Source organism: Rattus norvegicus, chromosome 2 (genome assembly GCF_021556685.1).
Source record: "Rattus norvegicus strain SHRSP/BbbUtx chromosome 2, alternate assembly SHRSP_T2T, whole genome shotgun sequence".
NCBI classification, from domain to species: Eukaryota; Metazoa; Chordata; class Mammalia; order Rodentia; family Muridae; genus Rattus; species Rattus norvegicus.
Window position 1 is genome coordinate 61,759,915 of NC_141535.1, and position 18,273 is coordinate 61,778,187.

At 41.9% G+C, this 18,273-nt stretch overlaps 1 protein-coding gene across 1 annotated transcript in view; it reads left to right on the plus strand.

Annotated features, from left to right (window-relative positions):
• The window catches only part of Slc45a2 (solute carrier family 45, member 2), a 34,450-nt gene extending 16,778 nt beyond the window's left edge, over window positions 1-17,672 (plus strand). The window contains 4 exon segments of the mRNA NM_001107653.1: window positions 9,421-9,564; window positions 10,762-10,885; window positions 13,144-13,355; window positions 16,954-17,672. Of these exon segments, the coding sequence (NP_001101123.1) occupies window positions 9,421-9,564; window positions 10,762-10,885; window positions 13,144-13,355; window positions 16,954-17,178 (705 nt within the window). The 3' untranslated portion in view covers window positions 17,179-17,672.
• The last annotated feature ends 601 nt before the right edge of the window (window positions 17,673-18,273 follow it).

An 18,273-nucleotide genomic window follows, 5' to 3' on the forward strand; every position in this document is an offset into this window, starting at 1 on the left:
TGAAAGCCCAAAGCCACATGGGACCAGAAATGCTTCCAAGGCACAAGTGTAGAGCCTTTCCATTGTAATAAAAAGACAGATTAAACCACATTGATCCAGTAAGCACACTTTCCTGTTAGCTACCCTTCCATATCCATTTCTTGAGGTTTAGTACAAAGGGTCCACATAGAGATCTTGTACTTGACTGACCTGCATTATTCACTCAACAAATAACTGACAGGGTGGCTTTAGAGCAGCCTAAAGATTTAGAGATGTGTCAAATCCTGGTACTACTACCCTTTTAAATGTATGACCTTGGACATTTATGTTTCTGTAGAATGAGAAAGTAATTTAATCCACCAGCAAGGGATAGCATGCACTTCAATGTAACTCACTCAGTATGGTTCGCACTGGATAGTAATGTGTTCTTTTGAGTCTGTGAGAATGCTGAGTGCTCTAAACACAAACAGGGAGTGTTATCTACTCTCTAAAGTCCTATAAACAGTCCTGTATTTCACAGCTTTCCCAAGGTCAGCTTCTGCTGCTGGCTTAGGGATTTGCCAGAATTATTGGATTTTACAAATAATATAAAGAAAGGTGATTTTTAGACTTTATATTAAGTATATAAGCTTATTTGCATGCTATTAATATAAATGAATTATTATTCATTTAACAAACTGGATACTCCGGATGCTGAGTATCTGAATACTGAGATCATTGCATTGACTAAAGACCAGATCCTATTCCTAGTAATCTATAAGCTAGTCCCTTTGCCTGGCAAATTATAAGTGGGCATGAGCCATTTATACCATCACAACGAGGAACAGAATAGAAGATGCTATAACAGCAATGTTTCCACTGCGGATTTTCTAGACAGCAGGTGTGTTGGGTAGAATTACAAATTCAGGAGATTCACTGGGTAAAGCAGCATGAAAGACAAAGGGAGAAGAGGAAGCAGAAAATAGTGTCTTCCTATCAAGATAAAGGTCAAACACCTGGGGAAGGAAGGTTTGGAGACAGAGTGGGACACCTCTGTCTCTCTTCTGCACCACAGTGCTAAGAGCTTCAGCCAGCTCAGAAGATTTTTCCAACCAAACTGGCCCTTGGTAAGTCCAAGTCTCTTGAGAAGAGCGGGTACTGGTACCTTACGTCTTGCCTAGCCATTGTCAAGAATGGGTGGTAAATCTACAGGCAGCACTTAGGTGGTCACTCATCCGGTGTCCACCAGCAAGGGATCAAAACAGCACATTTCCATGAAGGTAACGATTCTCATAGCAAAACTTACGATCAGTTTTGCAAAGAGGAGAAATTGATCTTAAGCAAAGAGTCTTTTAGGACTTAAAAGAAAAGTCACCCCAGCCTGGTGCTTTGAATGATGGTCAGGATTCGAAGTGGAGATTTAGGGAAGAATGCTCCTGGTAGAGAAGGGGGTAACAGCAATGCCATAGAGTAAAGACAACAAAAACCTCCAAAATTCCCTTAATGTGTATAGGGGAAAAGGGCAAAAACTCTACCTTGGCCACGCTTATATAAAATAGGCTTTCAGTTAAATTCATAAAAACTAGGGTTTACTAGGAGAGCATGTGACAAAAGGATCAGTTTGCCAAAAGATAAACACCCATCAGCAGTAGCACCCATGGTTGACAGATCTGAAGAGACAGATTACACTACAGTAGAGATCACAGGCACTGAAGCAAGACTCACCGGGGTGGACAGACTGTCCAGAGAAGATCAGCAAGGACACGTGGGATTTGAACTGCACTTTACACTCTATGGACCTAATGGCATCGGAATACACATTTTCCTCCACTGAACACTCTGGGGAATATTCCTTAGGAATGAATCACAAAGACTGAAGCAACAACCACGAAGCCTGCATGGATCTGAGCTCGATTCTCTGCGTATAAACTATGGTTGTAAACTTGGTGATTGGTGTTCCTGTGGGACTCCTAACAGTGGGAGTGGGGGTGTCTCTGACTCTTTTGTTGGCTCATGGGTTCCTTTTCTGCCTACTGGCTTGCCTTATCCTTCCTTGATTTGAGGGTTTGTTCCTAGTCTTATTATAACTTGATATGCCATATACAGTTGACATCCCTGGGAGACTCTCTCTCCCTCTCTCTCTCTCTCTCTCTCTCTCTCTCTCTCTCTCTCTCTCTCTCTCTCAAGCAAGATACAAGAGGAGTAGATCATGGGGAGAGAGGAAGTAGGGTAGGACTGCGAAGAGTGGAAGGAGGGGAAACTGCAGCCAGGATCTAAAGTATGAAAGAAGAATAAAAGAAAAATCATGATGCTGAGGGCCTTCCCAATACAGCAGTGGAGAACTAGAAGTGATAATACAGGAAACTTCAGACTATTCACAAATACACGGACATTAAATAACATTCTTCTAAGCATCCAATGGATCACAGAAGAGATTAAAAGAAATGTGAAAATACCTCATGCTGTGTTTACAGCTGAGTAAAATTCTATTGAAGTCTACCAAGCATGTAAATAACTAATGCCAATACTTTTCAAAGTCTTTTAAAGAAATCCAAAAGGAGAGAACACTTCCAAACACGTCTATAAAATCATAATTATGCTGACACCAAAGGCAGACGCTGGCGGTAAAACAAGGAGAGACTCACAAGCCAACCTTCCTGATAAGCACTGATGCAGAGATCCTTTCAGGACACTAGCAAACCAAAACCAGCAACGAGTTTAAAGGGTTATTTACCGTGATCAAGGGAGATCTTCTCCTAGAATGCAGAAATTGTTTACGATGTATAAGTCAATAATTGCGGCACATTAATAGCGAAGGGATAACACCATGTGATTATCTGAAGAAATGTGCGAATAGCATTAGACAAAATTCAACATCTTTTAATGATGAAAAACTCTTTGTGTAGGGGCTGGAGGGATGGCTGCTCTTTCAGAGGACCCCGGTTCAATCCCCAGTACCCACACTGCAGCTTACTTCTGTTTGTAACTCCAGTTCCAGGGGATCTGACGTCCTCACACAGACATAGATGCAGGCAAAACAACATTAAATGTAAAAATAAATTTTGTAAAAGAAAAAAAGAAAAAAGAAAAAAGAAAAAAGAAAAACCTCCTAGAAACTTGGGCTAAGGATATCTGTCAGTTCTGTGTGACATCGTAGCGGAGCAATCAGTGAAGGCAAAGAAACTAAAAAGTGTTCAAGTGGAAACAAAGAACTTGCATCTTCTGTTTGCTGAGAGTGGAGTATGATATTTATAAAACTCTTAAAAGGCAATGCGAAGTTTGTCAGATCCAAATGTAAATTAAGTAAAAGTGAGGATATAAAAAAAATCAGTATATTCGTGTTCATTGACAGCATATTGTGCTGGTTAGTCTTTTCTCAACTTCACACAAGCTAGGGTCTTCTGGGAAGCCGGAACCTAACTGAGAAAATGCTTTTATCAGACTGGCTGTGAGGAAGTCTGCAGGGGCATTTTCTGGAGTCATGATTAATGGGGGAGGGCCTAGCCCACTGTGGGTGGTGTCATCCCCAGCGGGTGGACCTGGGTTGTGTGAGAAAGCAGGAGAACAAGGCAGCAGGGCCTTATTCCATTGCCTCTGCTTCAGATCCTCACCACCCCCAACCCTCACCCTGTCTGCCTGAGCTGCCTGCCTTTGCATTGTGACAGACTGTGACTGGCCTGAACCTGGTGTAAACCAAATTAGCCATTTCCCCCAAGTGTCTTAGTTAGGGTTCCTATTGCTATGATGAAACCCCAGGACCAAAAGCAACTGGGAAGGAGAGGGTTTACTGGTTTGCACTTCCATAGCATAGCCCATCACTGAAGGAAGTCAGAACTCAGGAACCTAGAGACAGGAGCTGATGCAGAGGCCATGGCAGTGGGAGAGCTTACTGCCTTGCTCATCATGTCTTGCTCAGCCTGTTTTCTGTTCTGCTCTGTTCTGTTCTGTTTTATTTTATTTATTTATTTATTTATTTATTTATTTATTTATTTATTTATTTATTTTGTTGTTGTTGTTGTTGTTGCTGTTTATAGAACCTAAAGCCCAAGAATAGCACCACCCGCAGTGGACTGGGCTCTCCTGCACAAACCACTACTTAAGATAATGCCCTACAACAGGATAACAGGATCCCACAGAAGCATTTTCTCAATTGCGGTTTCTTCCTCTCAGATGACTATAGCCAATGTCAGGTTGATATAAAACCAGCTGACACACCAGGTTACTTTTGCTCGTGGTGCTTTAACAGAGCAGTGGAAAGCAAACCAGTGTTAGATACGATCTAAAACTAAAATCAATTTACAATAGCTGCAAAAATACTTAAAAATAAGTTTAGCCAATATTCATAATTAAAAACTTCAGAGGTACTGAGCACATAATTAAATGGAAATTGAGAGAATTAACATTATTAAATATATCACTCAAGGCAATCTACAGATTCAATGCAATCTCTATCAAAATTTCAATAATGTTTTTTATGGAAATAGAAAAATCTTTTTAAAGCCATGAAGACCACAGATATCCAAAGCCTGAACAAAAATAACAAAGTCAGGGCAATTTATTTTATTTTTGCCACAAAGCTATGTAATCAACAGAGAATGGTACAGGCATGAAAACCAGCACATGGATCAATGGAACTGAATAAACAACCAAGGATTAATCCTCAGATTTGATATCTGGCAAAAACAACCAGTGGAGAAAAAGACAGTCTTCAATGACTAGGGCTGGAAAGTGTGTGTATGCACACAAGGAAGAATGGAGCTAGATGATCATGACGTAGCATATAAAAAACCAGCTTGAATGAATCACAGACCTAAATATATGCCCCAAACTGTGGAAGGACTAGAAGGAACCAGCAGGGGAGGCGTGACCTTTACCTAGGAGTAGAGAGGATGACATGCTTGTCATTGTCTCACAGTACAAAGGAGGATAGAAACACGGGCTTGCATGGCACTGACGGATCCATGTTCAGCAAAGGAAGCTATCAACAGAGGGTGAATTTGCAAACTCTATTCTGGCGAGCTGTTACTATCCAAGAGGAAGCCAGCAAGTAAATGAGGGGCTTCATGGTTTCTGTTGTGCTGGCTGGGGTTTTTGTCTGTGTATATGGGGCAAGGGGAGGGACTTTTTGCTTCATGTTGCTGGGCTTTGTTATTTTTATATTGGTGTTGATTTTTGTTTGTTTGTATGTTTTTTTTAGAGAGAGGGGGAGAGAGAGAGAGGGAGTGGGGGCCAAGAGAGGGGAGAGAGGGAAGAGGAGAGAGAGAGGTGACTTCTGTTAGTCCTATGCAGTCATTTCACAATATATACATATTTGTAACACATCTCAAACTATTTTCCAGTTGAACAACACAAAGACAAATGAAGCAAACAATAAAACAATATCAACATGTGTCACACAGGATTTAGAATTGGAATCCTTTCTGTCGGCTGGTCTAAGAGACAAGCTAGGCCAGGTGTCCCAGGCCTTTAATCCCAGCACACTGGAGGCAGAGGAATCTGGATCTCCATGAGTTCATGTCCATCCAGGTTTGTGTATCAGTTCTGGGTACCCTGTCTCAAAAATAAAGAAAAAATGTACTAAAGCATACAAAGCTATAAAAGAAGGAAAAAATATTGTAAAAGAAGCAGATTAAGAATAAGGAGCAGAGGGCTGGAGAGATGGCTCAGCCGTTAAAGGCTAGGCTCACAACCAAAAATATAAGAATAAGGAGCAGAGCAAGGCATCGTGGGGTCAGAGCTAAGTGTATGGCTCTTCTCCGTGCGCATCTAGGGATGCCTCCAGGGCAGGATCAGAACCAAGGTCAACGTTACTATACTTCCTCACAGTCATAGTTCCAAACGGAAGGCCCTGCGCAGTTGAGAGCGAGAAGTCTTTTGAATGGGAAGAGACCTGAACTCTAGAGTTCAAACTGGATTCCATAAAAACCCATCTCCTAACCCTGCATGCCAAAGAGTTTTCCTTCTCAGCGTTTGTGTTTTCGAATACCTTTGTGTTTCTTCCTCCCGAGGATCCTGAACCTTGTTCACTCACAAATCCATCCGTTCTCGGCCAGCAGCTGTGACAGTGCAGCACTGTCTGTGCAGTGTACTGGCTCCCAGGGGCTAGAACCCATTGCAAGGGCTTCTCCCAGGGAACTGTGAGTCAGGGGTAAGGTGCCAGCTGAATTTTCATTCTCAGTTAAAACACTGAATATTTAAGTTCCCATCTTTTCTGGAAATACTAAGCTCAATTTGAAGGCTCAATTTTCTGTTTTTAGAAGGGAAGAGAAATTAGGTTAACAATGAAGCAGGCTGAAAATCATGTAGGAGGCAGAAGGATACATTAATATTTGCAGCGAGGCAGAATTCGTGCTTGCCAGGTTTACTTTCCCAATTATGCAGTTTTGTGGGAAGGAGAAATAAAATGCAGAGAAAGCACTTAGTTTGAAGCAAGAAAATCAGCTGCCATTCCCTGGACAATATCTACGTTTTCCTAGAAGTAATGTCACGCCGTTGTTACAATCACCTTTTATTTTAGGTATTGTATTCTACATGCAGAAGATTGGCATCTTCCCTCACTATAAGAGAAGAGAATGCATGTATTTTGATACTAATTAAGTGTAAGAAGATTAATATATTTGCCATCAGTGGGCCAAATACTGCAAGATGGGTAAAGTTAGCTAGGTGCAATGGTGCACGTCTGTGATCCCAGAACTCTAGAGGGGAAGGTAAGAAGACTGGGAGTTCAAGAAGGTCATCCTCTCACCCTCGCCTATGTGGCAAGTTCAAGGCCAGCCTGAGCTACATGAGATCCTGTCTCAAAACAGAAACAAAGACGATGAAACTGAAAGTGTCAATTATGGGATGAACCTAAAATTGTTAAATCTGATTTCTTCATCAAAGGAAAAAAATTGGATAGCTGTAAGTTATAAAACAATATGCTGTTATAGTGAAAACAGGCAATCTCAGGATACTGTCTGATAAATCTACTAATTAGGCCTCAACTTCCTTATGTCAAGACTCAGAATTTTAAAACCACTGAGAAGAAGGAACCATCAGCACTCTCAGTGGACATTCATATTTTCACTGTCCTTTGGGAGACTGACTGCTTAATGTTCCAATGTTTCTTTATTTTCTTAGATGACAAGATGCCAAAGACATTTTTGTTTTCAGTTTTGTGGATGTTTAAAAAATTCTAGCTCTCTTAAGCTTACTGAAACCAAATAATAGTAATAATAGTAATAATAGTAATGATGATGATGATGATGGTGGTGGTGGTGGTGCTGCTGGTGGTGGTGGTGATGGTGATGATGATGATGATTTGCAGCCCTGATGTTAATGTATGAATCTGAAGTGAGGAATCTGGCGGATGAGTACTCATCTTTTAGGTGTGTCAATTTACACTCTTCACAGTTTTAACTCAATGCAAAGCTCACTTAATGTCCAACATTGGCAACAGCTGGGGAAGTTACTGGAGAGCAGGTACCTAACTTAGCTAAGGACAGGGAGTTGGTTAACAATCTGTGTTAGTTTCCTAAAACAATACTATAAATGAAGCAGCTTGAAATAACATCCATCTTAATATAGTAAAAATGGCCATTTTACCAAAAGCGATCTACAGATTCAATGCAATCCCCATCAAAATACCAATCCAATTCTTCAAAGAGTTAGACAGAACAATTTGCAAATTCATCTGGAATAACAAAAAACCCAGGATAGCTAAAGCTATCCTCAACAATAAAAGGACTTCAGGGGGAATCACTATCCCTGAACTCAAGCAGTATTACAGAGCAATAGTGATAAAAACTGCATGGTATTGGTACAGAGACAGACAGATAGACCAATGGAATAGAATTGAAGACCCAGAAATGAACCCACACACCTATGGTCACTTGATTTTTGACAAAGGAGCCAAAACCATCCAATGGAAAAAAGATAGCATTTTCAGCAAATGGTGCTGGTTCAACTGGAGGGCAACATGTAGAAGAATGCAGATCGATCCATGCTTATCACCCTGTACAAAGCTTAAGTCCAAGTGGATCAAGGACCTCCACATCAAACCAGACACACTCAAACTAATAGAAGAAAAACTAGGGAAGCATCTGGAACACATGGGCACTGGAAAAAATTTCCTGAACAAAACACCAATGGCTTATGCTCTAAGATCAAGAATCGACAAATGGGATCTCATAAAACTGCAAAGCTTCTGTAAGGCAAAGGACACTGTGGTTAGGACAAATCGGCAACTAACAGATTGGGAAAAGATCTTTACCAATCCTACAACAGATAGAGGCCTTATATCCAAAATATACAAATTACTCAAGAAGTTAGACCGCAGGGAAACAAATAACCCTATTAAAAAATGGGGTTCAGAGCTAAACAAAGAATTCACAGGTGAGGAATGCCGAATGGCTGAGAAACACCTAAAGAAATGTTCAACATCTTTAGTCATAAGGGAAATGCAAATCAAAACAACCCTGAGATTTCACCTCGCACCAGTGAGAATGGCTAAGATCAAAAACTCAGGTGACAGCAAATGCTGGTGAGGATGTGGAGAAGTTAATAAAAAAAAAAAAGAAAAGAAAAAAAAAAGAAAAACTGAACATATTCCTAAAATTAAAAAAAAAAAAAAGAAATAACATCCATCAATCGTCACACAGTTTTAGGGGTCGGGAGTGTTGTTGGGCTCCAGTGGGTTCTCGGCTCAGGGTCTGACATTACTGCAATCATGATGTCAACAATGCTGTTTTCTCATCCAGGATCCAGCTAGACAGAACCTGTCTTCAAACTCATTCAGGTTCACTGGCAAAGTCCAGTTCCTTGTGGTGAAAGAGTGAAGTTCCTGTTTTCTTGTGGATTATTGTCCAGGAACTGCTCTAAGCTTTGAAGGACCACTCTCAGTTTCTTTTCCACATGGTTCCTTCTGTTTCCAAGGCAGCAACCCTCAAGCTTTAAGTTGCTCAGCTGGAAGAATGCTTTCTAAGGACTGTGTGATTCAACTAGTATTAACCATGCAACCTTCCTTTTAATTCCTTCAAGGTCCACGACCTAGTAACCTTAATTGTATTTTCCAGATTCCTCTCTACATCTAACAAAACACAAGCTTGGGTTCCATAGAGACAAGAGGTCATCAATCTCTTGAATGAGCCTACCATGCACTAAGAATAATAATTACCTAAGGGATTGTTTAGAACTGTGAGCCTTGACCTCTTATAGGGGCACCATTTAAAGACAGAGTGCTAGCTATTTCTTGTATCTTGGACTTAGTGTAGCTCCATTCCAAAACTCTTCAACCTTAGATGATGAAAGTTATTTATGGGCCTGTGACTACTCAGTAGTCATTCATTTCACACAGCACATTATCAGTGAGTTTGTCCCGTGGAAACCAGTGTGGGATGTCATATGATAGACAAGTGACAGAGATGCAGTATGACTCTGCTGATGGCCGTGTACCTACACTGAGCACCTTTGTTCTTTTATCAGAGTCAGAGGACAATGTCGATGAAGTCACTTCTTCGGGCACTAGTGAACATGCCTTCCCATTATCGCTGCCTTTGCATCAGCCACCTCATTGGATGGACTGCCTTCCTGTCAAACATGCTCTTCTTCACAGATTTCATGGGGCAGGTAACAAATGTATATGCCCACACTCATCAGAGCTTCTCTTGTCCCTTTGCAATAGGTGTAGCAAAGAGTGCCCTCGGGAAACTGGTTTACAGGTACAGTTCTAGACATAGGCTGCTACACCCTGTAAAATGAAACACTGCGAGATCTAACATCACTCAATCAAATACAACAAATGAACCTAATCCAATGGGACAAATACATAAGAGTAGCTTTGAGCTGCAGAGCTGTGGCAAGCTTCATTAAAAGGGGGTATGCAGCCTGGTCTTGCAGGGTGAGTTTTAGAGATAAGACAGGGCAAGAAAGAAGTCTAAGTGGGAACAGGAATGGCATGTGCTGAAATGAGTTGGAAGTCTGTTAGTTGTACCAGAGAATGGTACTAAATCATCTAGGGCCAGGTGTTATCTTGACAGGGGGACCATTAACATCACTCCAGAGAAGTGTTACTTATATTTGATGCATGTAGTGAGAATTTTGGTTTCTTTCAAAAGCACAGAAATGTTATGGGAATGTGTTTTTGTTTTAATCCCAGGTGTGGGATATGCAGCTGCTTTAGATTATCCACAACAGCTGACTATGATTTGCCTCATGCTCTAGCAGGGGTGTGATTTTTTTTTTTTTTTTTTTTTTTGGCCAGCTGCAGTTAGTTTCTGCAAGTTTGGAATTCTGGGGACTCTTGAAAGGGTATGTAAATGCTAGAGCCCCAAGAGGGGCTGTGCCTGCTGCTGCTGGAAGTGGTGGTTGCTGGTTACTGGTCCCATTATTGTGATTTGTCAAGTGGCCATGCACAAAGAGAGGAGAAAAAGAAACTGAATATCCCAATAGAGAAGACCAAACTTGCCCCAAGGACCCAACGATTCTAATCAGCAGGCAGTCGTCTAAAGATATGAATTCCCCCTGTACCTGTTAGCCTTCCTTCTTTCTCTCCTACTGGAATAGAGGCAGGTATTGGAAGGGTGGATGGGGTGGGGAGGGTTGTAGAAAAAGGAACCCATAAAGTAACCAAATGTCCTGCTACAAATTAGATACTTTGCTTGATGAAGGTCCTTAATGGAGATATGCTGGATGAAAGGAGAGTCTAGTGCTGTCTGCTTGAACGTAGGCCCTAGGAGGCACCCCTTCCCTCAAGGGTAGAGAAGCATGAGAAGGGCTGCCCAGTACACTGCACTAGTTACACAATCACCCGGACCTCTCTTTCAGATCGTATACCATGGGGATCCCTACGGTGCACACAACTCCACAGAGTTTCTCATCTATGAAAGAGGAGTTGAGGTCGGATGTTGGGGCTTGTGCATCAACTCGGTGTTTTCTTCAGTTTATTCTTGTAAGTATTCTTCTCCTAAGGCCATCTTCAAACAGCTAGCAGTGGGACCCAGATGTTATACCTCACAGCCTATTCCCTTCTCTTTCAGAGATTGGATTCTTGATCATTTTAAGGAGACGGGGAAAAAAACCCACCTATTCCTTTTGAGATAATCCCATGAGGTGTCATTTTTCATAGTCAATTCTAGGAGTCATTTCACTTGAGTTGTACTTGTAACCAGTGGTTTCTGGGAAACAGTTGCTAGAAAATAGAAGGGAATTTTGTGGATAAGATAGTGAAATATTGGATGAATGAGATGTGGAGTCCAACAACTTCCTGGTCTGCTGGAGCAAGACCATTTCATGGTTGCCTATGTTCATAGATGATTTAGCAAATCTGTAGATGATTTCCAATTCTTCCCATAGCTATCTTAAATTGTGCTTCCTTCATGGTATTATTCAAGTATTCCTACTTCTTCACCCACCCTTGATAGAGGCCACCATTTACTTCACCTCAGGACATATTGTTACTCTTTGCTCTCAGTTCACCACACAGCATCAGGCAAAGATCTAGCATCTCGAGCTACGTAGAGTGCCACAGGGCAACCCGGATGCCCTGGTAGAGAATAGTCAGAGAGAATTCCATCTGCACAGTCAAGAAACAGCCTTGTAGCCATTGCTACAGTAACTCTGGGCTCTGAGATAGAGCTGACCACCCTGTCCTATACTAGCATTCATGCCTAAAATTCAACTCAGTAATTTCCTTCTACTGCAAAGACAGCACTGCTGAGGGGGCCAACTCTGGGTGTCATGGGCAGCAGAGCCAAGGGAATTTCTAGATCTTGAAGTGTATTGACTTCTCCTCATGAATGAAGCATTTTTCACCAGATTTTCAACTTTATATGGTTGGTATAGATGTGAACAAATCTTTTTTTCTTTCTTCGCCTCTCATTGGCTTACCTGCACACCCAGATAAGAGCTGTGCATTGATGATCTCTGTTGAGCAGCAAGACACCTTAGACTGAATGTTCTGCATACATACAAATCATGAGACAAACAAGCTTGTCAAGGATTACTATGAATTTGTCCTAAGTCGGCACTGCCTTAGCAACAGCATTCCAGACATGGGATGCATTTCATAAGGGGAGTAATGTTGTCTGCTTGTCTTTTCTACAGCTTGTCTTCCATCCAATGACCCGAAACAATGTTTTGTTTCATAACTGATTCAAACACAATACAGATTTTATTTTTTGTCTATGATGTCCAATAATAATTCCAGTGGCAAAGCAATGTTTCATTCTCAATAGGCACATCTCAAGCACGTGCCATTCATTCTCTGGTTCACATGATCCAATACACTAAAATAGAGGAGATAACTCTTTCCTTATATTTGTATGTGCAAATACATGTTAAGAGGAGAAGAGAAGCAAAGTCAAAGTTAACTGTCCTTGTCTGTCCCCGAAGTCAGTAAAATAGCAGTAGCCACACTAACTGGACATCGTCACTGTGACCTATATTGGTCTGGGTAATTTTTTTCATATGTTTTGCCACCTCTTATTCTGACTAACAGCCTACACTATAAAGAACTGTATTTTATTCCTATTTTTTAGGTAAGGGGGCTGAGATGATAAACAAGTAAGGAACTTGTCTCAGTGGAAGAATCAATGGTGGGAAAGTGTGGGAAACAGCTTTTGTAAGTTTGACAAGACAGGGCAATGTCTGCAGAGAACCTCAAATCTTTTTTACCTGGACAGACAGACTGCCTTCATGTTGGGGCTAATAAACTAATAATGACTTGGATCACTCTGGGAAGCTTGGCTATTTTAATATCCTTAACTAACCTAATTTTGGATCAGGATAAGCATACAGTGTCCTTGGGTACTCTTGGGCCAGACCTCTCCCATCAGAATGAGCATGACTCTTCTTCTATGTCTTTCATCCCTGGGTCACAACATCAAGGTTCTCCTTTCTGCCTCTTCTTTTTACATTCTCTTGATATTTGGCTGTCTGCTCAACCGTACCTTCTTCTCCTCTGTGGACAGTAAAATCAGCAAGGCAATTTCATGCTATCTTTTATGCAAAGGATTTAAAACTGATTCCCCAAAGCCAGCTGTTTCTGACGCACAGATAAGGAAATGTTTTGTTCCTGACTCAGTATTAAAGGAAGTCGTCTAAAAGAGAAAAGTGCATCTTCAAAAAAAAAAAAAAAGATTATCTGACGTTATTAAATATTGTGAGGCACTACCAGTCGTAATCTTTTCCCCTTTATTCTCTCTACAGACTTTCAGAAAGTTATGGTTTCCTATATTGGATTAAAAGGCCTTTATTTCATGGGATACTTGCTCTTTGGCCTGGGAACAGGATTCATAGGACTCTTTCCAAATGTGTACTCTACCCTGGTCCTCTGTTCTATGTTTGGGGTCATGTCCAGCACATTATACACCGTGCCTTTTAACCTCATCGCTGAGTACCACCGTGAGGAGGAGAAAGAGGTGGGTGACAAAGGGAACTTACCTAAAGGATCGGGGAAGGAAGGAATTTGGCAGAAGGGGGTTTAAACAACTATAACCATGCAGCCATGACTATAAACCTAGTCGAGCTCTTCTCTCTTTGCTGATGAATCCCAATGCACCTTTAGGGCAATGATAGTGACCCCCAAATATCTGGTTAAAGAAAGTAGGCTCATTGATGATGATAATGAGTCATTGATCAGACTGAGACAAAGAAAAGAGGCCCAGAGTCTTCTGTAACCAACCTACAGGGCTTTCAACTTCACTCCAGCGTTTCTAGATGCCACAGTGATGCCATCTCTGTTTTAAGGTATGGAGAAGCATGGTGGCATTTCTTGAGGTTACAGTGGGGATCTGTGACTTGACCCATGACATGGTTCCTGGATAGAGGTGCTGTCCACCTATAACTTGGGACTCAAACTACAAGGCAGGACCTTACGTGGTCCTAATGAATGTATTTGAGGAGTACAGTAAAGAAACCACTGAAAAGAGTCATCCTATCATATATATATATATATATATATATATATATATATATATGATATGTACTTATGAATAATGATGGTAGGAGCCTAGAGGACAGCATGGGCTCCAATATGTAACCACAGGTGTATGTTAATGGAGAGCCATATGTCCTTTATTCCAGAAAAAAGGGAAACGACTCCTTTTGGCAGAGGATAAACTCATTTCACAAGTGCACAAGGAATGCTGGCTTTTATCTAACCATCAGAAATTCTTCTGTACTCAGGCCTGAGCTGGGACTAGACTGCCATTTCTGGACATGTGTATGGCCAGCCTTTAGGAGTTTGGGGAGCTAGAATTTCCCTTGGACCTGACAATGAGAAGTGTGGGTAGTTTTGCTCTAGGATGGTTGCCTCTTCTGATTATAAACGTACAACAGTTGCTCTATGCAAGCTGACTTTTGCTCCCTTAAATGGAGCAATGATGAAAAATCTAAGTGAGAGCCATGAGTTCAATCCATATCAGCCAGAAACCATAAAACACCGAGTCAAAGTCAGTGTGACCCCAAGCACATGTCAGTGTGATTTAATTTCAGCGTTTGTTTGCATCGTTCAATCTGGTACTTGCAAGAAGGCAGAGCTGCAGCGGGAGTCCAGACCCTCCAAGTCCTTATTCATAAGTACACAAGACAACTATCCTTATCCTTTAGTAAAAGTTGCAGTGCATCACGGGGAGGGGCTGCTGTTGGAAAAAAAAAAACAAAAACAAAAAAACCAGTCACCAGAAAAGCCTCCTTTTGGAAAGAGTTACTGGCATCAAGATGTATAAACTGATATGACCAGTGGTTAAGGGGGAGGTTTTTATTGTACAAATAAGAGGGAGCACAGCCAGAGGCATCTGGAAGCATCCAGAGCAGAGAGAGAAAGTAGTAGGCAGTGAGAGAGAGAGAGAGAGAGAGAGAGAGAGAGAGAGAGAGAGAGAGGAGGGAGCAAGTAAAGGAGTGAGCCTGGTCAAGATGGCAGGGTTCTATGGAGAGGGAGGACCTGAGGGGAGGGAGGGGGGAAGCTGGAGGAGTTTAGGGCAGGGGAAGAGGTGAGAAGAAAAGCCTGTTCTCTGTGATGTGTGACGGGTATTTGTGGTACTCAGGGAGCTTGGTGGTCAGCATCACTTTGGTATGCTAATGGACGCCATAGATAGCCTGTTGTTCCTTCTGACAGTGGTAAGAGAAAGGCTCCTTTGGTAGAGGAGAACTAGTTTTTCAAGTTCCTGAGGAATGCTGGCTTTTGCCTAATCCCAGAATTTGGCATTTTCTTTGGATCTGACACAGAAACAACAACAATACTAACAACAAAAACCCCAAACCAAAAACCAAAACCCAGACAATGTTTGCACTTCAAGAAAACTATCCTGAAATTCTGCCTCCCGGCCTCCTTGAAGCTGCATGATGTGAACCATGTTATTTAGTCATTATGTAGCACTTAAACTGAGTTCACTTTCGCAAGAGGTTCTAGTCTCATGAGATTCTTTAATAACAATATATAGATGTATTCTCGTGAACTAGCTCCCTCTATATTTGTTCTGTCCACACCCCCACCCTAAGCAGGCTATGTTATCTTGCTAGATTTTTAAATTTTATCTTTTCAATGTTTTAAAATGAAAATCAAACAAACATGAGTGTTTAGTCAGGGTTTCTGTTCCTGCACCAAACATCATGACCAAGAAGCAGGTTGGGGAGGAAAGGGTTTATTCAGTTTACACTTCCACATTGCTGTTCATCACCAAAGGAAGTCAGGACTGGAACTCACACAGGGAGGAAGCAGGAGCTGATGCAGAGGCCATGGAGGGATGTTACTTACTGACTTGCTTCCCCTGGCTTGCTCAGCTTGCTCTCTTATAGAACCCAAGACCACCAGCCCAGGGATGGTACCTCCCACAATGGGCTGGGTCCTCCCACCCATGATCACTAGTTGAGAAAATGCCTTACAACTGGATCTCATAGAGGCATTTCCTCCAGGGAGGATCCTTTCTCTGTGACAGCTCCAGTTTGGTCAAGTTGACACACAGAACCAGCCAGAACAGTGTGTTTTCCTATTTTCCCACTTTTAATGAAAAGACAATATTCCTCTTTCCCCACGATGCTTCTTTGATTAGGAGCAGAAGGGATGGTCATCCAGATGGCAGCCATCCTTCTCGGTCAGGGGAAAATGACAACACTCACTACACAAGGCCAGTGGGAAAGGAAACATGAAGGGATATAAACTGTGCTGAGCAGAGTGCCTACTTAAGAGCTCACAGGAATTCAAACATGACAGCCAGTGTTATTGTTGTCCTGGGGACAGTGTCAGTAATACCTGCACCTAGGTGGGTGCAAATGACAGAATAAGGTCCTAACTACAAAGCTACCTTGCCAACAACACCTAGCACGTAAGAGACACCAAATGGCAACTCGAACCAACTGGGGCCAGATATTAAATATCTATCAAGTGTTAGCATAGTAACAGAATAACCACACTGCTATGAAGGGGTTAAACTTTTGCTTCTCCTATGTTTAAAAGTACTTTAGTATCCTTTTGAAAAGGTTTGACTTTTTAACACCAGGGAAGGAAAAAGGATTCGAACTGATGCTTCTTTGAGTTTCTGCAACATTGCATTTATTTACTTCTTACAACTGACTATATGAATGTTTAATCCATGTATTCATCAAAGGTGAAGGAAAAGGCTTCCTTGCACATAAGGAAAGCAGCATCAATGGAGTTCCCTGAGACCCTCAATTAGAAAGTAGCAACCCGTGGCCTGCTGGTCAAAGGCAGCCTGCTGCTTGCTTCTCAACAGTTTATAAGATAAGAACCCCTTTTAGGTTTGCAAAAGGTTGAAAAAAAGTTTAAAGAAGGATGCTGTTTTGAGATGCCTGAAAATAACAGGAAACCTAACAGCAGTGTGCTTAAGGCTGCGTGTGAATGCAGTGTGTTCCTGCACGAAAGCTTTCTTGAGGTGTGAGAGTGGAGTCAAGTAGTTACGGCCAAGGTCCTATGAAGCCCAGAAGTATTTACCTTCGGACTCTTGACCCTGTGTGCAAGTACCTTGTAGACGAATGCTTGTTTCTGTGCTTCCCTTGTAGAAGCAGCAGGAAGTCCCAGGAGGCCCTGACAACCACGGGCGAGGCAAAGGTGTGGACTGCGCTGCTCTCACCTGCATGGTGCAGCTGGCTCAGATATTGGTTGGAGGTGGCCTGGGTTTCCTGGTCAACATGGCTGGGAGTGTCGTTGTCGTGGTGATCACAGCCTCTGCAGTGGCACTGATAGGCTGTTGCTTTGTGGCTCTCTTTGTAAGATATGTAGATTAGATTCATAAACATCACCTCAAACCTCAGACAAAAGAAGCCCACAGCAAGAAATCGCTCTTTTCTCGGACTCTTCGGCAATGGGGACTGTATGCCCATGCTGGCACTGCAGCTTGCATGTGTGGTGGGATTGCCTGCCCCCTGCATCACATCCTTACTGTCCCTCAATGGGAGAGTCAAGTTCGGCTTCTCAAGAGGATTTCAAGCCTTCATATCCTCTGAGGAACAAATGCATCCTACCTGCGATGCTTCTAATGTAATTATAAAAGAACAATTTATACACCATAGGGAAATCACGTATTTCACCAAATTCAGAAGTACTTAAAATATTGCTGAGTTTTTTTATCGTGCTGATTTATATAAAGTTAATTGGCTCATAATTAATTCCCATTAATGTATGACATTCTCGACAAACCTGAGTTGGATGTCTCATTCTGCAAGCTCTGCGATTCAAACATGTTCATCCATTTCATTGATGCAGTAAGCACATTTTTCTTGGGTCTGTACCTTCCCTTCATCCTCTGAAACTGGCACTTTCAAGAAGCAGTTCCTGGGTCTTTCCTGTGATATTCTATCTCACCCTCAATAAAGCACATTTAAAAATTTGCTTTAGCTTAAAACCTTCATGGGCTCCCATGTGGGGAATTTTCACCAGCCTGAAGAGATTGTATTGAGACCATGCTGAGAGACCACTTAGTAGAGAAACCATCTACAAGCTTTAGAACCTGGCAAATTTTGAACCCCCTTTTGGTACTCAGGGTGAAGTATTTAACAGCCTGAACCATACATGTTTATGTGTGCATCGGTATGAGGAATTCCATTCTCAGAACATTGCGACCCTGAGGACACATTGCTCGTGAAATGCTTCCCTTTACTGAAAAGTCTTTTTTTCCTTGCATTTTTTAAAAATTTACATTTCAAATGTTATCCCCTTTCTGGGTTTCCCATCCATAGCCCCCCATCTCATTCTCTGTCCCCTAGCTTCTATGAGGTTGTTCCCCCACCCATGCACCCACCCAATCCTTCCTATCTCCTCACCCTGACATTCTTGTACACTGGGGCATCAAGCCTTGTCAGGACTAAGGGCTTCTTCTCCCA